The 21,231-nt window shown below is 55.0% G+C and overlaps 1 protein-coding gene across 1 annotated transcript in view; it reads right to left on the bottom strand.

Annotated features, from left to right (window-relative positions):
• Positions 1–538: 538 nt before the first annotated feature.
• The window catches only part of ALX4 (ALX homeobox 4), a 45,086-nt gene continuing 24,393 nt past the window's right edge, over positions 539–21,231 (bottom strand). Inside the window, exons 2-4 of the mRNA XM_043909964.1 lie at positions 12,451–12,761; positions 3,514–3,642; positions 539–875 (exon numbers count right to left, since the gene is read on the bottom strand). Coding sequence (XP_043765899.1) covers positions 546–875; positions 3,514–3,642; positions 12,451–12,761 — 770 coding nt within the window. The 3' untranslated portion in view covers positions 539–545. The remainder of the gene's footprint in view (positions 876–3,513; positions 3,643–12,450; positions 12,762–21,231) is intronic.

Here is a 21,231-nt window from a genome sequence, read left to right on the forward strand (position 1 = left end):
GGGTGCCTTGGGTCTAGGAGGTTGGAGTCCGCGGGCTTTGAGGGAAAGCACAGGAGATGGGCGGCAGAGGCTGAGTGGGCAGGGCATCTGTTCTCCAGACACGGTCACCGGGCTGGTGATCGGGGACCACACAGCAGAGGGAAGGACGGACGTTCCCGTAGCCACTGTAGCCACAGCTGGTCCAGGTGGGAATCTAGATCTCGACTCAGTGGTCAAACCGGGCAGGGCAGAGGAGCAGGAGTGGGGAGAAAGGGTCTTCAGCTTATAATGGATGCAAAGCTGCAAAACTCGGGCCACCTGGCTGCCTCCACTGCCTCTGGCCGGGAGCGGAAGGCCCGGCCTCGGTGCCTGCCGCCCCCCACCCTCCCCGCAGTCCCCGGGGGCCTCAGACTTGGGGCGGCTGAAAGTGCTGAGGGTCAGGCCCCCGGGCCCAGGCCAGGTGCCCAAGAGGGGAGTCGAGTGGGGGGGCCGGGGGCCTGGGGAGCGTGGGCGCGGCCAGTGCCCCAGGGCGGGGGAGGGCGCAGGGCCGGGGCGGGGCGGTCTTGTCATGTGGCCCAGGAGATGGCCGCGCTGTGCTCCTTGGCCTTCATGCGGAGGGCCGCGATGCTCGAAGTCTTGCGGTCCGGCTCCCCGTTGAGCTCATAGCCGTTGAGGCCCGGGCTGAGGCCCGCGGCTCCGAACAGGCTGCCCATGTGCGTCTGGCCCACGTGGCTGCCAGCCCCCGAGACGCTCAGGAAGTCGGTGACGCCGCTGGCCCCGGAGCCGGGGGGGTGGGCGTGCGGGGACATGCAGGCGGGCACCGGGTCACAGGGGACCACACACGCTGGCACGGGCGAGGCGGCCCCGTTATTGCCGATCCAGGACGGGTTCTGAATCTGGGGAGAGCGGAGGGGGATGTGTCACAGGCTGGCGGGACAGGGGGGTGCTTCCCTGTCCCTCGCAGGTGACCTCTCTTCACTTACAAACCCATCCTGATGATAAAACCACTCCAACCTCGGAGGCTCTCCAAACCTGCCTGGCCATCTAGCCCCCTAGGAGCCTCGGGGTTTTATGCTCCGGTTCCTCCGTTCCCAGGTCCAGGAGAGCAGCAGAAACTCCGTTTTAAGGATTGAACTCCAAATTCCATCAAGAGTCCAGTGAAAGGGTCATCCTGGGGCACAGCTCACCAGCTGAGGGCAGCCTCTGATTTTGTTTATTTGACCACACTGCTTGCGGGATCTTAGTTCCCTGACCGGGATCCCCCTGCAGTCAGAGTCAGAGTCCTAGTCATTGGACCCCCAGGGAATTCCTGGCAGCCCTGGATTTTAGACGCAGAGGCAGACTCTGTCTCTCCACCCATGGACCCGCTTGGGGTCAGCACCTGGGCCTCACCCCACTCCAGCTTCTCCCCAGGCCCAGCACACCCTTGTGATTTGATCAATGGGAGGGGACACAAGCTCAGAGAGCTCTGGCATTGGGAACATTGGCTCTGGGGCCGTCCACTCTCAGAGTGGACGGTGGGGGCCTCAATTCTCTCAGAAGCCAAGGTCAGTAGCGGAGGTCCTAGGGGCTGGTGCCCTTGAGGCTTCAGAAGTAATTCAGGGTCCAAAAGGGCTGCCTTGGGAGGTGGTAAGTGGATGGATGGAACCAGGCAGGATGCCCACAGCTTCCTGGCTGGGGGTTGGGGAGGCGGGTGGAAGAGGTGGAAGGTGCTCGGGCAGCGGGTGAGGGGTTGAACTGGACACTTTGTCTTCTATCTGTGCAGCTAAAATCCTTTCCCCCTCCCCAGCTTCCCGCTCTAGACCCCGTTTTCCCTCAGCATTTACAGGGAGGCAGAGCTGGGGACTCAGCCAGAAATGCATCTCTCCTGGATGACGGGGGCGGTGGGGCGGATGATGGGCAGAACAGGCTCTGAGAAGGAGATGGTGCACCTCCCGGCCACGTGAAAGGGCTTCTCAGTGGTCCTGGAGCAGCTTCTGCCGGCCTGCCCCCGACCCCCACCCCACAGTGTTCGGTACTTTCAGCGAAGTTTGTAATAAAAGGAGTGACAAGAGATGCCATGGGGACTGCAATGACAACAAGAACGCTTGCAGGTTCGGGTGATGGGGACCGCCTCTCTCGAGAAGCCTGGGGGATGTGGTGTGTGGTGCTGCATGAGAATGAGCATGAGCCCCTCTGGCGTGTGAGGTCGGGCCGCAGAGGTCAAGGCCAAGGAGTCCGGGCTGGGGGGTGTCCATCCTCCTGGGGACAGAGGGAGGCTGGCTGGGAGGAGGGAGAGAGGAGAGAAAAATATGGGTGGGGTGGGAGCTGATGCAGGTGGTGTGTGTGCAGGAGACCACCCCCACTCCCCATTCCCCAGCCTCATCCCTGGGCCTGCCCCCTGCCCCCGACCATGTGAATCCTTGGAGCGGCAGGGGCAGCACGGGTCTCTTTGGGTACCCAGGGACCATGGGCTATCTCAGCTTCAGGAGAGTGAGAGGTAAGGGAGGCTTAGGAAGGCCTGTGGCCTGGCTCACTGCTGGGCGGGCCCAGGCTTGGGGCCGAAGGTGGAGGCCACAGCACAAGGAAGCCTGAGAGGGAGGAACTGGCCGCCTCTGCAGGGCAGGTTGAGGGACGTCAACAGCACTTGGCCCCAGATGCATCTCTCCAAGGGTCCTGGCTGCCTGACTTCACCCACATCGCTTCCCGTCCCTTGACATCCCACTGAGGACCCGAGTGCCACCAGGATGAGGGGCCGATGGACAGCCGGGGAAGAAGACGCTCTGGAAGGGATGGGAAGAGACGGCCAGACGCCTGGGAGAGCCATGCACACGCAAAGCAACCTTCCTAAATCCATGTAGTTCACAAAGCACTTTTGCACAATCTAATGCGGACCCTCCAACAAGCTTGTGAAAGAATTGAGGCAGTTGCTTTTTTTTTTTGGCCACATCGTGTGGGATGTGGGATCTTAGTTCCCCGACCAGGGGTTGAACCTGAGGCCCCCCGGCCGTTGAAGCATGGAATCTTAACCACTGGGTCACCAGGGAAGTCCTGAGGCAAGTGCTTTTAAAATCCCCAGTTCCTAGGTGAAGAAACTTGAGGCTCAGATTTGTGACTTGCCTGAACGGAGAAAGTTCTGGAGCTGAGATGACAGCCTAAATCCTGGGTCTCAGAATCCCACATTCATTCCAGCCTTGCCTCACTCATGTCCTCCAGCTTCGGGACCCCCTTCTCCTAGGAAACACTCTGGGTGGCTCCCGGTGGCCTAGAAGGACCCTGGCCTTCAGCATTCCTCAGTTCCGATGCCCGTCACCAAAGTGGCCGAAGGAAAAGTCATTCTCACCTCCTCCCCCAGTCTCCCCTTCCCTAAGGTCCAGCCAAGGCTGGGTCAATGCTTATGCTGGGCAGAGAGAATTCTGGGCTTCCCTCATCCTGGAGACACAAGTGCACTCCTGGAACGGGCCTGAGTCGGGGACTTGGAGCCCCCAGCTCTCTCTCTGGGGAGGGTGCTCCTCCTCAGGGCACCGGAGCAGGCAGCTGGGGGCAGGGACTCACCTGGGCGTAGTTCTCTGCTCGGGTGAGGAGGGGCAGCTCATAGGCCGTGGAGAAGTGGGTCCGGACCTGCTGCATTTGCCCAAAGCGTTCCCGCTTTCTCCACTTCGCCCTCCGGTTCTGGAACCAGACCTGCAGGACAGAGCAGTTGCCGCCGGGGTCAGGCCCGGAACTGGGGCCCCCGTGTTCGGGGCAGCACCAGCCTTGCCCTCAAGCCCCTCCGGCTGTAGTTATAGGGTCAAGACTGTGGGGCTACAGATAACACATCTACCTTGGTCTCTGTGCTCAAGAGCTGACAATCTGGAAGGATCGACGCTGAGAGCCGGGAAGGCAGTTTACACCCCAGTCGTAGGCGCGATGTTGGGCCAATAGGTTCATTTTTCTGAGCTTCAGAACCCAGAGCAGGCAAGTGTCACATGCACACAGAACACGTCACCAGTCATCTCAGCGGTCAACTAACCAGCCCTGACATGGGGCAGCCCAGTTCTCTGGGGCCACAGAATACTGGGCAGAATCTGATGACAGCTGTGAGTGCTTCACCAGAGATTCATTCTCCTGGGTGGTGAAGTGGTAAAGAACCCACCTGCCAATGCAGGAGATATAATAAGATGCCAGTCCGATCCCTGGCTCAGGAAGATCCCCTGGAGGAGGGCATGGCAACCCACCCCAATATTCTTGCCTGGAGAATCCCATGGACAGAGGAGCCTGGCGGGCTACAGTCCACGGGGTCACAGAGAGCCGGACAAGACTGAGTGACTAAGCACGCACAGAGGATCACACACGTGTGGTTTTTCCATCGTTTTCCAAAATGCCCGGGCTTCCTGGGACCTCTCGGCCTAGATTCGGAATTTCCACTTCCTGAATCCCCCATGCAGCCTTTTGTGGAAAGAGTCAGGACCTCTTGGGTTACAGCTTCTCTGGGAGACAGGGCTTCAGCTGGGCTGTCAGAGGACGGTCAGGGACAGCTTTGTGGAGGGAAGGTGGGGGATGGAGGGACAGAAGTCCAGGCTGAGTTTAGAAACGGCCCGGCCACGCCACCAGCTGGGAGAGCGATGGGAGGGGAAGGATCACGGAATCAGATGGTAGGGGCCCTCGAACACCAGGTAAGAGGGTCGCCATCTGTCACTAAGCACGGGGATGCTGCGTTGACTTGACCAGGGGACCTCTTGGGGATTTGTGGTCTCTGAGTCAGGTGTATGAGCCAGGGTCTTGTTTGATCATACTTAAGAAAAAAATTGAGAACCTTCAAACAAAAGCTATTGGGCTTAATAGAAGCTTCCTTTGCAGTAGCGTTTCTGGCAAGCTGAGAACTTTCCCGAGGCTCCTGGGCAAGAGCTGGCCTTGGGGTCTGGCACCCCTACGGGTGACTTGGGGTCTGGGGAGAGGGTGACGGGGACCAGGGAGGATGGGAGAGGGGGCGTGAGCAGGCTCGGCTGCAGGCTGGCTCCCAGGCTTTAGAGCTTCTCAGAGGGAGATTTCTGGCAGTTTGTTGCACACCTGCCCGCTGACTCCGGTGCAGGGCACGCCCCTGGCAGCAGGGCCCAGGGCACGGAGCTTCCTGGGAGGAGGGAGCCGGAGCTGGGCCGGAGGCCTTGGCCCGCCCCCTGCGGGGCGGCACAGAGGCTGCTGAGCCCATGGGTGCCCGCTGGCCTGCCCGGCGTTTCCACGGGCCTCAGTTTGTGCATCTGGAAACTGGGGCCAGCATCTGTGCTGCCAGCTTCCCGGGGGCTGTGCCTCCGAAGTCAAGGTGAGCTAGAGGGTAAGTGCTTCAGGGAGTTTTCAGACTTCGCCCTGGTTTATTTATAGCTCCTTTCCTACAGTCTTTTTCAGGAAGAAAGAAGTCAAAAAAGAAGGGGTAGGTGTGGCTCATGTTAGTGTGGGGAGGGAGCGGGGAGGAGGGAGGTGGGGCTGCACCTTCCCAGTCAGTATACAGGCACCAGCGTCACATATACACACAACACACACAACACACATACATACAACATACACACAACACACACACAACACACAACATACACACACACACACACCACACAACATACACAACACACACAACACACAACACACATACACACAACATACACACAACACACATACACACAATACACACAACACACATACACACAACATACACACAACACACACACAACACACAACATACACACAGCACACACACACAACACACAACACACACAAAACACACACAACACACAACACACACAACATACACACACAACACACACAACACACATACACATAACATACAACACACACAACACACATACACACAACACACACAACACACACACAACACACAACACACATACAACATACACACAGCACACACACAACACACAACACACACCACACACACAACACACATACACACAACATACACACACAACATACACACACAACACACACAACACAATACACATGCACACAACATACACACAACACACATACACACAACACACACAACACACATATACAACATACACACACAACACACATACACATAACACACACACAAGGAGAGGTGAGTCTGCACCGTCCTAGCCAGTATACAAGCACAAGCGTCACACACACACACATCCTGAGCTGCTGGCATTTCAACATCACTTTGTTTTCCATCTTGATGCTGGTGCAGGAGAATCCGCTCTCCTGTGTCCCCCACTGGGGGCTGATCCCCTCCCAGGCTGGGGCCTCAGCCCCTGTCCCAGAGCCTCCCGGGGGGGCCTCCCCTTTCCTCCCAGGGCTCCTGGGGTCCAGGCCCAGGCCGCCCACTGGGAGCCAAGGGCGGATCGGGTCTCCTCTCTGGGCCGCTGAAATGGGATCCCCCTTTATCAGTGGCCTGGAATGGGGGACTGGGGGCAGGATGAGAGAATGAATCAGAGGCGCTTGTTTTCATTTCATGTTTAATTTCCTGCAGGCTTAGCTCAGTCTTTCCGCTCCTTCCTCAGCCTCCCAGGGTTTTCTGGGGAGGGGGGAGGCCAGGGGGAGGGGAGAAGCCCACTGGAAGCATCTAGATATACGACTGCTTTCTTTCTTCGGGGCTGAGAAGCCTAGAAGTGAGGTTGCCGCCGTGGTGGGGGCTTCCCCCTTGAGTCTCCGTGGACTCAGGTCTTATGGTGGGAGACACGGGTGGGAGACACGGGTGGGGAAGGAGGAAGTTGGTGTCCTGCAAAGGGGGCCTGGGGGTGAGGGGAGGAGCACAGTGGGGGTAGATGGAATGCTGGCTGGTGGGGGGTGCCTGGAGCCCAGTGTAGGGGGCGGAGGCGGGGGAGAGGGGCGACCTGGGTTATCTGGGAAGACAGATGAGCTGGGGGAGAGGCAGCTGAGAGCGCTCAGCCTTTGGGAAGGGAGTGAAGAAGGTCAGGCAGAGGGGTTTATTTGCAGGTTAAGATGGAGATCGTGGGAGGCGGCACGGCTGTGGGGAGCAGGCCGAGGGGAGCAGGCCGAGGGGAACAGAACTGCCCACCTCCAGCCCCTGCCCCCAGGGCCTCACCATGCAGACGAGGCTGGAGCTTTTCTGCCCAGATAAGGCTTAAGCTCCATTAGCTTCCTGGTCTTCACTCTCATCATGCATAAACTTGGGTGGTGGCAGGGGTATCCTCCCGGGCCCCATCTGTGCTCACATGCATGGGCCCCCGAGGCTCAGAGCATCCTCCTATTTCTGACCCTTGAAGCCGGGGCGCTGACAGCTGCACCCCTAGAGGCCCTGGGCCTCAGGCTGTGTAGCCCCTAGGCTCATCTCCACTGGGCAACCCTGGGCAGGAGAAGGGACCCGGCGGCCCCGGCCTTCCCTTCAATGCGTCACAGCAGCCCAGGACCATCCCGCTCCCGGCCCACCCCGGCCTGGACCCGCTCTGCACGGGCCTCTCCCCAGGGAACCAACCGTCTTGGCGGAGGCCCCCGCTAACCGCAGCCCATCTGGGGCCAGGGCGGGGTGGCCCAGGGCGGGGAGGCCTATGTCTTATTGTCTTCAGACACCAGCTGCGGAGATTGGAATCCCAGACAGCACAGAGGCCCCTGCAGCCCCTGGAGCGGCTCCAAACTCCAGGTTTCTTCCCAGGAAAGTCCATCTCGGAGGTGGGGGGACCCGTCCCTGTCCCCACCATCACTCTGCGCCAGGTACCTGGCTTCCCATCAGCTGAGTACGGGCCCCCAACAAACTCATCCGAGGCAAGCAGGAGGTTCCATCCCCACTCCCCTCCTCCATCCCCAGGGCATTGCCAGGCACAACCCAGAGGTCTGACGCACTTGCCGATCCCACCCACCCTGCTGCCGTTATACGAAGTAAAGCCTCAGAACAATTAGGCACGTGTTCTTGGTGCAGCAAACTACAGGAAAAGAAGGACTGGGCTGGAACTCAGGGTCCCTCATTCTCTTCTCAGCACAGCCACCCCATCACCTTTCCTGAGTAACCTGGTCACGGGTGATGGTTTCCTGCCTCTGGGTCTCTTCTTCCTCGATGGCAAATGAGAGAACGAGGCGGTCCTCTCCAGCACTGCTGCTGCTGCTAAGTCGAGTCAGTCGTGTCAGACTCTGTGCGACCCCATAGACGGCAGCCCAACAGATTCCCCTGTCCCTGGGATTCTCCAGGCAAGAATACTGGAGTGGGTTGCCATTTCCTTCTCCAGTGCATGAAAGTGAAGTCACTCAGTCGTGTCTGACTCTTAGTGACCCCATGGACTGTAGCCTACCAGGCTCCTCCGTCCATGGGATTCTCCAGGCAAGAGTATCTCCAGCACTAGCCTTCTAGAATTCTGTGGTCTTCCCCTCAGATGATAAGACGGGCAGCACAGCACAGTTCCCCTTTTTGCTTTGGCGGCTGGGAAGCTCAGCGTCGAAATTGGCGCTCAGTGAAATCTATGATCCTTAGCTTAGCCTAGATCTTTGACATAATTACCTTCCCATTTCATGACGTTGTTATTGTTCTAGGATGAAAATAATAAATCTTTTAAGTGTAAGCTGCCCCAGCTCCTTTTTGGAAGCAGGCATAAATGTGTGTGTGTGTAGAGAGAGAACACTCTGCTTCAGCTGTATTCTGGTACCTGAAAAATGCTAAACATGCTGCAGTGTCATTTCGTGTGTTTACTAGAAGGATCATCCTATCAATGCTAAGTGAATTCTACTCCTGGGCACTTCTGTCCATTTGTTAGGGACTCACATGTGCACACACACGTGTACATGTATATCCGGCACAGAAAATGGACAGTTCGCTTCACATCAACACAGCACCTACAGGAATGTCCCATAACCAGCGGCTCTCTCTCCACCAACTCCTGACACTCCTCTCAAATCCACTGGCTGAGCTGAGGCCAGATGCTGAGGTTCCTGTCCAGAGTCTGGGGCGCCAGAAGTCACATGACTCAGGTGAGACAGTGGGTGTGAGAAGGTTTCTGGAACCACAGTGAGGCCTCAGCTGCCTGTCTTCCTTCCCCAAACACTCACTGTGAGCTGGAGAGGAATAAGGTGGGAAGCTTGCTTTAGGGAATTTATGAATAAATGAGCTGACTGTTCAGAGTCCCCTGCTGTTTCTGGATGGCTGTGTATTTACTGGCAACTACCAGTCTCTTTTACACGTTAGCCATTTTAGATGAAAACATTTCTGGACCATGTTATTAATACAAATGTCTCTGCCTTGTTAAACAGAGACTGATGAGCCTTTTATTGACACCGTAGGGCTTCCCTGGTGTCTCAGACAATAAAAACTCCACCTGCAATGCAGGAGACTTGGGTTCGATCCCTGGGTTGGGAAGATGGAGAAGGACTGGCTACCCATTCCAGTATTCTTGCCTGGAGGATTCCACGGACAGAGAAGCCTGGTGGGCTACAGTTCATGGGGTCTCAAAGAGTCGGACACAACTGAGAGATTTTCACTTTAGGAGCACTCTACTTTCCTGGTGGCTTATGCGGTAAAGAATCCTCCTGCAATGTAGGAAACCTGGGTTTGATCCCTGGGTTGAAAAAATCCACTGGAGAAGGGAATGGCTACCCACTCTAGTATTCTTGCCTGGAGAATCCCACAGACAGAGGATCCTGGCAGGCTACAGTCCATGGTGTCACAAGAGTCAGGCATAACTGAGTGACTTTCACTTCACTTCAGGAATACTCTGCAGAAGATTCTTTAGTGAAAAAATGCAAGAAGGGCACCCTTGGGGTCTGCTGAGTAACAGGGCTCTTAGTCCTGGCATTGAAAGGACCCCAGCTGAGCTGTGCTGCTTCTTTAAAAAGATTCCTCTTTGCTTTTAAGCTGTTGATTTCTAAAGCCCACTGGAGAGGGAAAAACTATTACCTGCCAACACTTGATTTGCTATTTCAACATGGTTTGGGTTGGGAAGGCAGGCTGAACATGGCATTCACTTAGTGTTACATTGAAGCTCGAGCTTTAGTACATGGATCTTGACATCTGTGGTTGGGGTACTTAGAGGACTTTGCATCCTCTCTGGTTTTTCCTTCATTACAATTTCATGCAGGGAGGGGAGACACACCTCTCTGGACAAAGGAGGTCAGTTGGTCCACATATATTTATTTTTTGCCTTTTCTGATCTTAGTTCAGCCTTCTCTAATTGGTGGGGATTATAGTGATGAAAAATCAGATTGTACCTGCCTTCAAGGAGCTCATATTCTAGTGAGAGGAGACAAACAGATGACATAATTTAAGCCAATAATAAATTCTAAGATAAAATAGGACAAGGTGAAAAAAAAAATAGGACAAGGTGGTAGAAGGTGACCTGGTTTTGTGTTGTGTTAGGTTGAGCTGTGTTGTGTTGTGTTGGGTTGGGTTGAGCTGTATGGGGTCCCACTGTGGTGCATTGAGTTGTGTTGGCTTGTGTTGAGTTCTGTTGGGTTGAACTGTGTTGGTTTAGGTTGTGATTGGTTGTGTTGAGCTGCACCAGGTTGGGTTCTGCTGGGTTGGGTTGAGCTGTGTTGGGTTTTGTTGTATTGTGTTGGGTTATGTGGGTTGTGTTGGGCTGTGTTGAGCTGTGTTGGGTTCTATTGAGTCAAGCTGTGCTGATTTGGGTCATGTTGTATTGTTTTGTGTTGAGCTGTGTTGGCCTGTGTTGAGCTATGTTGGGTTGAACTGAACTGTGTTGAGTTGAGCTGTGTTGATTTTGGTTATGATGGGTTGTATGTGTTGTGTTGGGCTGTGTTGGTTTAGACTATGTTGTGTTGTGTTGGGCTCTACTGGCCTGGGTTGAGCTGAGCTGTGTTGACTTGAGTTGTGTTGTGCTGTGCGAGCTGTGCTGGGTGTGCTAGGCTCTGTTGAGTTGTATTGTGTTGACCTGACTTGAGTTGTATTGAGTTGTGCTGAGCTATGTTGGGTGTGCTGGGCTCTGTTGAGTTGTGTTGAGTTGAGTTGTGCTGTGCTGAGCCGTGTTGGGTGTGCTAGGCTCTGTTGAGTTGTATTGTGTTGACTTGAGTTGTGTTGTGCTGTGCTGAGCCGTGTTGGGTGTGCTGGGCTCTGTTGAGTTGTATTGTGTTGACTTGAGTTGTGTTGAGTTGTGCTGAGCCGTGTTGGGTGTGCTGGGCTCTGTTGAGTTGAGTTGTGTTGACTTGAGTTGTGTTGAGTTGTGCTGAGCCGTGTTGGGCGTGCTGGGCTCTGTTGAGTTGAGTTGTGTTGACTTGAGTTGTGTTGAGTTGTGCTGAGCCGTGTTCGGTGTGCTGGGCTCTGTTGAGTTGTGTTGTGTTGACTTGAGTTGAGTTGTGTTGTGCTGAGCCGTGTTGGGCGTGCTGGGCTCTGTTGAGTTGAGTTGTGTTGACTTGAGTTGAGTTGTGTTGTGCTGAGCCGTGTTGGGTGTGCTGGGCTCTGTTGAGTTGTGTTGACTTGAGTTGAGTTGTGTTGTGCTGAGCTGTGTTGGGTGTGCTGGGCTCTGTTGAGTTGAGTTGTGTTGACTTGGGTTGAGTTGTGTTGTGCTGAGCTGTGTTGGGTGTGCTGGGCTCTGTTGAGTTGAGCTGTGTTGACTTGAGTTGTGTTGAGTTGTGCTGAGCCGTGTTGGGCGTGCTGGGCTGTTGAGTTGAGCTGTGTTGACTTGAGTTGTGTTGTGCTGTGTGAGCCATGTTGGGTGTGCTGGGCTCTGTTGAGTTGTATTGTGTTGACTTGACTTGAGTTGTGTTGAGTTGTGCGAGCTGTGTTTACTTGAGTTGTGTTGTACTGAGCCGTGTTGGGCGTGCTGGGCTCTGTTGAGTTGTACTGTGTTGACTTGAGTTGTGTTGAGTTGTGTTGAGCCATGTTGAGTTGTGCTGAGCTGTGTTGAGCTGAGCTGTGTTGATTTAGTCTATGCTTGTCTGTGCTGGGCTGTGCTGAGCTCTGTTGGGTTGAGCTGTGTTGGTTTAGGTTACGTTCTGTTATGCTGTGTTGAGCTATGTTGGGCTCTGCTGGGTTGTGCTGGGATTAGTGTTTTGATGGTTGGGTGATGGTAGGGGGCAATAGTCATGGCAATTGGGAAGACTTCTCAGAGGAGGCATACTGAGCAGGAACCTGAAAGATGGAGGAGGAGGCAGCCAGCTTGGGCCAAGAGAAGAGTTGGATTGTCTGGGTTTCTGCCCATGGGGCGCCATGGACGTCTTTTCAGTTCCTCCTGTTTCCTTTCTAAGAGATAGGCCTTCCAGAGCAGAGACCCATCATCATCATCACCTCCTTCGCGAGAGAGCTTGGACTCACACACCACACATAACTCAGAAGCATAGCCGATGGGCTCCTTGCCCCTCCCCTGGGAGCCCCAGGCCAGCTCCAACCAGAGCAAGAAGCAGGATGGGAAAGTGAACAAAAACAGAACTGCTCTGGTTACGGCAGGTGTGCAAGGGGTGAGCTCCTTGCACTGAGGTGAGGAAAGCCCTGGTGTGACTGGGGACGGTCAGGCGGTCCGGGCTCGGGCCACCGGCGGAAGGGGCCAGCCCACTCCCCCTGCCCTCCCAGGCGCCCTCACTGACCTGCACGCGGGCCTCGGTGAGGTCGGTCCTCATGGCCAGCTGCTCCCGCGCATACACGTCGGGGTAGTGGGTCTTCTGGAAGACCTTCTCCAACTCCTCCAGCTGGTAGCTGGTGAAAGTGGTTCTGTTCCGCCGCTTCTTGCCCTTGTTGCTCTCCGAGTCGGCCTTCTCCAGCGGGCTGGGGAGGTCGGCGCTGGCGCGGTCCTGGGGCCCCTTCACCCCAGCTTCCTTCACACTGAGGTAGCTGCTGTCCATCCCCACCGTGTCAGAGTCGGGTGGCAACTCTGGCTCACCCAGGGAGCTCTCTTTGGCTGAAGGGGGAGGAAACAAAGTCAAAAAACCAATGGCCGAGCCCAGCACGAGAGGTAGGAGGGACGGGGGAGCCATTCCCTGCTTTTCCCTTCTCGGGGAGGTATTGGATGCAAGGTCTGGAGGCCTGGGTACTGATGTCATTAACGTGCTGTGTGACCTTGGGTAAGTTTCTTTCCCTCTCTGAGCCTCTTTACCATTATGTCAGCACGAGCCCCTTTTAGCACCTACGTCCTGTGACTCCGGGCCAGCCGATCTGACCTCTATAACATTGATCCTCCATCCCCACTGACCCTGGGCTCCTCCCTCTAGAAGGACTCCCTTTGGCCAGAACTTCTCCTTTGGGTGTTGAGGATGTTGACTCAGTCCTTTGGACTCAAAAGCTCAGCCAGCAGCCATGTCTGGCCCAACTGGCCTTCAGGTGAGAAGGAGAGGCTCTTCCTTGCCTGGCCTCGTTCTATTTGGGGTTCAGCATCCTCCCCGCACCCAGGTCGGGGCTGTGTTTACTAAGGAAAGAGGGGGTCCTCCCCGTGATATGCCCAGCATGCTGAGCCGGGGGCCCCAGCAGATTTACACAAAGCTCACCGCCCCAGAGCCCACAGCCACCGCTGTCTAGCAGAACGGGACTCTGCCAGCTGATTCCTGGATGCTCAGAGCTGGCAAGGACATTAGCCAGTGCAGGTCAAGGTGAGGAGACAGAGGCCAGGGTGGGAGGACCAGGTCATCCTCGTTCAGATAGCCCCGTCAGCGCCCTGGGCAGACACACTCGCCCCAGGGCAGAGGTTAGGGGACAGGCTCTGCAACTGGCCCCAGGGTGTGAGTCCCCCCGTGTCTGACTCCTGAGCTGTGTGCTTGGACCGTTCACTGAACCTCTCTGTGCCTCAGTTTCCCCCTCTACGAAACGAGGGCACAGATACTTGGATCTCCCTCATGGGGTAGCTGTGGGATTAAAACGGCTTACAGGTAGTTATTCCCCATTCTGGTCTAGACTTGTGAGCAGCAGAAGAGTCCAGCCCTGGAGGAGTCCTCCCAGTGGGCAGGGCCCTCCCAGGAGCCCCGAGCACAGGAGTGGGTGCGGATGGGGTGTGAGTTCCTCTCTGAGCCAAATTCCATTGGGGACTGCGACTTTTAGAGAGTGAAATAACATACAGGATAATAAGACACGTGTGGGGAGCATCTGACAAAACCTTTCACATGTGAAAGCTCTGATCACGACAAGCATTTGCGGTCGGTGTGGGCTTGCACCACTCTGACCTTCGGTCTCCTCTTCTGGGAATAGATCTGAACCGCAGGGGTTAGGTATCATCAGGACGGTGCCTCTAGCCCCAGTCCCTTGATTCCGACCAGATCCTGGAGCCGAAGCTTCGGATCCGCCCTCCACCCTCCCTGGCGCTCTGTGTTTACTGGGGGCTCCCTTATTGCTGGGGAGCTGAGAGGGACAGGTTGCCTCTGTCATCCCCTCCAAGGCGGTGAGGAAAGGGAGTGGAGGTGAATGCTCAGAGCAGGCCTGGAAGCAGCTTCGGGAGGCTGTTCCTGAGGGCCACGGATGCCAGCAGGCTGGGGGGCCGGCCCTCGGGCACCACGGAGGACACCCGTGTGAGTCCAGGCACACGCAGACCGCCACGGCTTCGGTGACAGCGTCATGCAAACTGCAGCTGGCAGCTGGGCTGAGAGCTTTCAGCAAAGATATTTATCTTCCTGGCAGACAAATACGTTTTATGTTTTGGGTTTTTTTTTTTAAGAGAAGAAATCCCACCCAGTCTCACCAAAAATAAACATCTCTGTTATGCAACTTCCTGGAGGCCAGATTGGGGGGGGTGGGCAGTGGCTGTAGCCCCTATCCCTTCTGCCCAAGCACTGCTGCCCAGACCCCATCCCATGACCCTGTGGACCCTTCCCGTATCCTCTGGCATCCAGCCTGGGCTCAGGAACACCCCACACAGCAGAAGGGGCTGGGCCGTGCAGGGGAAACTCCATGTTATAAACATCGAGGGACGGTAGGGACTAAACTCCTGTGTTAATTCAGGGGAAACGGAGGCCAGAAAGAATAAGAAGTGTGCCCTAATTAGGGACAGGGTGCAGCCTCTCAGCTCTGGGCCAGTCCTTCACTGCTACCCCATGGTCTAGGGGCCTTTCCTGGGGAGAGAGGGAAGACCAGAAGGAATCCCCAGGTCCTCACGTAATCAAGAGGCGTGGTCTGCACATCAAGGAGGCAGAGAACCAGTCTGTGAGGATGAGAGAGCCTGGGAGAAGCCCACCCCTGCTGAGATGGTTCTACGCTCACTGTGGGCGGACCTGGCTGAACACCCAGTCGTCCAAGTAGAGAAGTTTCCCCACCTCCATCCACCCACTGAAAGGGTAGGAGTGGGGAGATAGCATGGTGTGGGGAGCAGCATGGGAGACCCCAGGCCCTAGGTGGGGCGATCTGCTCTCGCCCCGGCTCTCCTGAAGTCTGCCTGTGACTTCAGACAATGCCTTCCAAGTGCCAGAGCCTCCCGTGCCAATGGGAGCAGGCACGCCCCGTCCGCACTGGGGAGAGCAGGCAGGAATGGCGTCTCGGCCCCGTGGGGCAGCCCTCCCGCCTTAGTCTCCAGTGGGACCTTCCCCTTCGGGCCTGGAGTGGGGAGAGGTTGGGGGCACATCTGTCCAGGCAAACATCAGCTAACTGGAAAGGCTTCAAGATTTCTAGACGGAAGGGATTCTGGCAAACCGAGGCCTCTCTGGTCCTTGAAGAGGGACAAAACCTTCCAAATCTCAAGTCTTGATTGTCAATCATCTTGCTTTAGGTGGCTCCGGTGGTAAAGCGTCTGTATGTAAAGCAGGAGACCCGGGTTCAATACCTGGGTTGGGAAGATCCCCTGGAGAAGGAAATGGCAGCCCACTCTAGTACTCTTGCCTGGGAAACCCCACGGATGGAGGAGCCTGGTAGGCTACAGTCCATGGGGTTGCAAAGAGTCGGACATGGCTGAGTGACCTCACTGACTTCACTTTAGGTTCTGAGGCTGGGCTCCTAATTGAGACAGCAAAGGAAAGTCCCCCCAGGTTCTGACCCAGCCCGTTAGAATGACAAGCCAAGGTACTCATTCCCAAAGTGCCAAACTCGGGGGCATCAGTTCCCACCTCCCGCCACCCTATAAGCATCTGCACCCAGTGCTGTCATTCAAGCCTTGGTGACGGAGCTCATCGCCCCCAGGACCGCTGGGCCATCTGTCCACAGGTCCAGCCTGTGTCTGTTTCCTGCAGTCTGGCTCATTGGCGCGGCTTCTAAACCTCCATGGGCCTTCCCCAAAGCAGCCCTGTGGACATCTGAGGATGGCTACCATGCCTCTGAGTGGTCCATCCTCCTGTAACAGCTCTCGCTGCTGTTCTGTAGGAGACCCTGAGTTTAACCGGCCCGTGTGAGCCAGGTGAATGCCAGGGATGGGATGGGTGGTAGTGCTGGGCTCCGGGCAAAGCCAGCAGATTGCTCTCCAACTAGCGGATCCAGAGAGGCTGGGTAGAGACTTGCCACCGTGGCCCTGGGCCTGGTCAGGATCTGAGACCTGGGCCTGGTCAGGATCCGGCTTGCTCTATAAGGCCCTCCTCAACAAGACGGCCACTGAAAACAGGGGGCCCGAGACTCAGGTTGAATTACTCCTGAACAAAGGAAAGCGCTGACCTCCTTGCTCCCCCTCTGCCCACCTGCCCGGAACGTCCCTTTTTTCCAGCTGACCTCCAAGGTCCAGTCAAGCACCAGCTCCTCCAGGAAGCCCTTCCAGACTGCAGCAATCATACAGACCCCGTCCATCTAGTTGCTGCCTATGTTTTAATCCAACCCCAAGGGTCCAACTTCTCCTTATGGAATCAGTTCCTTGAGGGCTGGGACCTCAGGCCATTTGTCCCTGCTCAGCCCAGGGCTCAGCCCAGGACGGGGCAGGCAAGAGGTTACCGAGGGATCAATGGACAATTTCTAACAAACATTGCCGAGCGCTCACCCTGTCCAGCTACCTGTGTGCGCTTACTGCCAGTCCCTAGAGGGTACGCGCAGAGGGTGGGCGCAGAGGGTACGCGCAGACACGTCTGTTGAACAAACGCATCCTCGGAGACAACGGAGAAAGGTGGTGAGGATGCGTGAAAGAGAGGCATGCAGTGGGCAGCGCCTCCATCACAGCCTGACAGCTGAAACAGGAGGAGGGGGTGAGATCACTGAGGGACAGGAGGGGAAGAGGGCAGACGGAAAGCAGGGCAGGAGGAGGAAGGACAGGCAGACACAGACGACGTCTCCACGCAGCAAGGAAGAGGGCCACGCTGGGGGAAGCGCAGGAGGAGCACCGAAAGGGGGCTTCGTGGAGCGAGCTCTGGAATTGACATTTCCAGAAGCCCAGTCCAGCATCTGCCAGGAACCGGCTCTGCACTGATCGTGCTGCCACGCCGGGAGACCGGAAAGGACCCCAGAAATCCCCGGCTAACCCCTTTGCCGGGCGCGCCTTCTTGAGGCCACATGGCATCCGCTGCTGGTGTGAAGCTGAGCAGCCACAGACGTCGCTAGGACCAGGCCACCTGCCTGCCCAGCTGGCTTCCCCCCATCCTCCCTGGAGCAGCCCCTCACAGTCTCTGGCCGATGCTGTGCAGCTGCCCCGCCCAGAGTGGGGAGGGACCCCTGGGCGGGCTTCGTCCCAGGCTATGGGGGCCCAAGACAACGTCCTCGCGAGCTGCAGCTTCCCCCGGAATGTCTTGATCTGGAAATACATCTCAGACTACCCAGAAGAATCAACTAATATGCACAGAACATCATCGAAAATCCGGAGTGTCTACCCCCCGGGAGGGACGCCCATGCTTCAGAGACTCCCATGACCACTTCTGATGAGTGGGCGGCGTTTGGTTCAAGGCTTATTCTTCATCAGGGGTCACAGACACCCTTGAGCCTCTGCCTGTTCTCCTCCCAGGGAGGAGGCCTCGCCTCTTCTGGGGGCCACCTGGTCTGTGCTGGATGGCCTTGGTTACTGGATTTCAAGAGATAGAAGAAACGGGTACCTTTCTTCATTCTCTTGTGTGCGCGCTTAGTCACTCAGTCGTGTCTGACTCTTTGCAACCCCGTGGACTGTAGCCCACTAACGTCCTCTGTCCATAGAATTCCCAGGCAAGAATACTGGAGTGGGTTGCCATTCCCTCCTCCAGGGATCTTCCCGACCCAAGGATTGAACCCAGGCCTCCTGTATTTCAGGCAGATTCCTTACTGTCCGAGCCAGCAGGGAAGCCCCTTCATTCCCTTAGCTTCTATCTATTCATCCTGGTTGAACCCTAGGGTGTTGCTCCAACCTAGTCTAACCATTTTTTTTTTTGACATGAAAGGCCTTGAAAGATTTCCAAAGGTCGCCTTAATTTTTTTTTCATGACTGTGATTTCAAGAGAAGTATTTTTGTGATTGTGATTTAAGGAGAATGAACTTCTGAAGCCATCTGGGGAGAGGATGCTGCCGCCCTCTCTGTGTGTATATCCCTGTCGTGTGCATGGATGTGCACCCTCGGGCATGTAGTACAAGTCTGCCGCCTGCCGTGGCAAATGGGTGTGGGGAGCATATGTGTAGTGGCCTGCGGGCAGGTCTGTGGAGTGTGCAGGCTTGTGTGGTCAAGGGCAGGCACACCAGCGGGGCGTGTGTGCCAGTGGATGTGTGCTGTTGTGTGTGTGTGTGTGTGTGTGTAGTTGTGCACACGCTCTGACGTATGGAGCGTCTGTCTAAGGGGCTGGAGTAATTTTATCCTCCATGGTTTTGATTATATCTATTTTTCCTACAAGCATCTGCTTTGTGGGGGACACGCCACTCACCCTGTTCTCGGGTGAGCCAGCCTCACACGCCCTGTGGCAGCGTGCACAGCGCCAATGCAATCTCCTTAAACAAAACAGGCCAGCGTGAGGCCCTTTCATGCTATTTAAAGGGCACGGAGTAAACCCGTTGCTGTCCAAACAGTCGTGCGGGGGTGGGGGCAGAGGTTAAAGGTGAGCCATTGATCACGGCCCCAGCCCACCTCCTCTGCCATTGGGCTCTGTCCCGAGTTCAGCTTGGATGGCCTGAGTTTTGGGTCCAAGCCCAATAAAATACACCAAAGGGGGAGCCCGGACCGGGGCAGCCTTTCAGCAAACACGTGGAGTGTATCTGTGTGTACCGGCTAGAGATGGATTGTGTTCCTGCCCCGGAGGAACTGCCAGGATGTGGAGGAGAGGTAACCCAGGGACTCAGCCAGCCACCCACGAGATGATATAGGCACTCCTGCCATCAACACACACCCACCCAAAGCCCAAATGTGCTTCTCCAAACAAGGAAAGTCTGAGAAACTGTCACACATCACAGGAGGCTGAGACATGGGGCACTAAATGTGATGTGGTTTCCCAGACAGAGTCCTGGAACAACAGTAAAAAGCACGTTAGTGGAAAACTAGTGACATTGGAATAAAGCGTGGCACTTCACAGGAATGTTAAAATAGATGGGTAAGCTATTTGAATGGACATTTTACCCAAGAAGATATACATCTGGTGGTTCAGATGGTGAAAAATCCTCCTGCAATGCAGGAGACCCGGGCTCAATCCCTGAGTTGGGAAGATCCCCTAGAGAAGGGAATGGCTACCCAGTCCAGTATTCTTGCCTGGAGAATTTCACGGACAGAGAAGCCTGGCGGGCTACAGTTCACAGGATCGCAAAGAGTCAGACAAGGCTGAGCAACTAACAAACGTAATAACCAGCTCAATGTATTACCTACTAGAGATTATTTACTAGGGATATTCATGAGATATAGCTACATACCTACTGCAATGGAAATAAAAAACTCGACGATACCAAGTGATTTCAAGGAACTGAAGCACGTGGAACTCTCTTCCATCACTGGTGGGAAAACAGTGCAGCAGTGTCTTATACAATTAAACATACGCTCACGGCTGGAGCCAGAAATCCCACTGCTAGGCATTTGCCCTCAAGAAACAAACACTTCTTTTCACGGCAAACCTGCATGCAAACATTTATAGTGGCTTTGTTCACAATCGCCTCAAACTGGAAACAGCCCAAATGTCCTTTAAAGCATGGAACAGCCACGCAATGGGGTACTGCTCAGAGACAGAAGGCGCAAACTAGTGATGTGAACAATGGTATGGATGACTCTCAAAGACAGCATTACTGTCTGTAAAGGAAGCCAGGCTCCAGATGGAGATGGTACCTGACTCCACTTATGTATTGCATGCCATTCTGGGAAAGGTAGCCGACTCAGTGGACGTGAATTTGAGCAAACTCCAGGAGACAGTGGAGGACATAGGAGCCTGACGGGCTGCAGTCCATTAGATCACGAAGAGTCAGACACGACTTAGCGGCTGAACAGCAACCAAACAAACAGTACCAGGACAGAGAACAGATCACTGGCTGCCTGGGGCTGAGGGCTGGGGGTGGTTTTAACCCCAAAGGGCTGGCGTGTGGAACTATCTGATATTGTAGCCCAGTTGTCATTGTGAGTACACAGGTCTGTACAGGAACGTGTTAAAATTCATAAAGTCACGCTCCTCCGTTTAAATTTTTCAGCATGCTACTTTAAAAATAAAAAGTATGTAAACCACAGGGCTTCCCTGGTGGCTCAGCGGTAAAGAATCTGCCTGCCAATGCAGGAGACACAGGTTCGATCCCTGGTCTGGGAAGATCCCACCTGCTGTGGAGCAGCTAAGCCCATCTGTCTGTCAGTCGCTCAGTCATGTCCGACTCTCTGCAACCCCATGAACTGCAGCCCACCAGGCTCCTCGGTCCATGGGATTTTCCAGGCAAGGATACTGGAGTGGGTTGCCGAACTGCAACATGACTATTGAACCCGTGCTCTAGAGCCTGGGAACCTCAACTGCTGAGCCCACATGCTGCAAAGTACTGAAGCCAAGGTCCCAGAGTCTGTGCTCCACAAGCAGAGGAGCCAACACAACGAGAAGCCCGCACGCCGCCACCGGAGAAAAGCCCCCACTCACTGCCACCAGAGAAAATCTCGTGCAGCCAGGAAGATCCAGCACAGCCAAAAAAAAAAAAAAAAAAATTATTAAAATATATATATATATATATACAAAACACTATAGAAAATACAAAATTGGGTTTAAATATAGTAAAGAAAAACTAAGCAGGTAAAAAGTTTGTATGTCTTCACTCAGAAATCTCACCTCTAGGGATTTAAACTAACGGCAGAATTATGGATGGGCACAAGAATTAACTAGAGAGAAAGGTCCTCGTGGCATAATTATATGGGAAAATTGAAAATAAGCAAAATATCTAGTAATAGGAGATTGGTCAAATAAAGGATGGTATTTCCATAACTGGAGGATCCTTCCTGGTTTTTTTATTCTGCAGACAGATTCTCTCTTGGTATGTAACACGTATTATTTTGTGTCTATTTGTTTTTTCCTTTATTTATTGTCGCTCTCTCTTTCTCTCCCTTCCATAAAACAGGGAATATATCTGAATATATTTGTTTGGCTTAG

Source organism: Cervus elaphus, chromosome 1 (assembly GCF_910594005.1).
Source record: "Cervus elaphus chromosome 1, mCerEla1.1, whole genome shotgun sequence".
In the NCBI taxonomy this organism is placed as follows: Eukaryota; Metazoa; Chordata; class Mammalia; order Artiodactyla; family Cervidae; genus Cervus; species Cervus elaphus.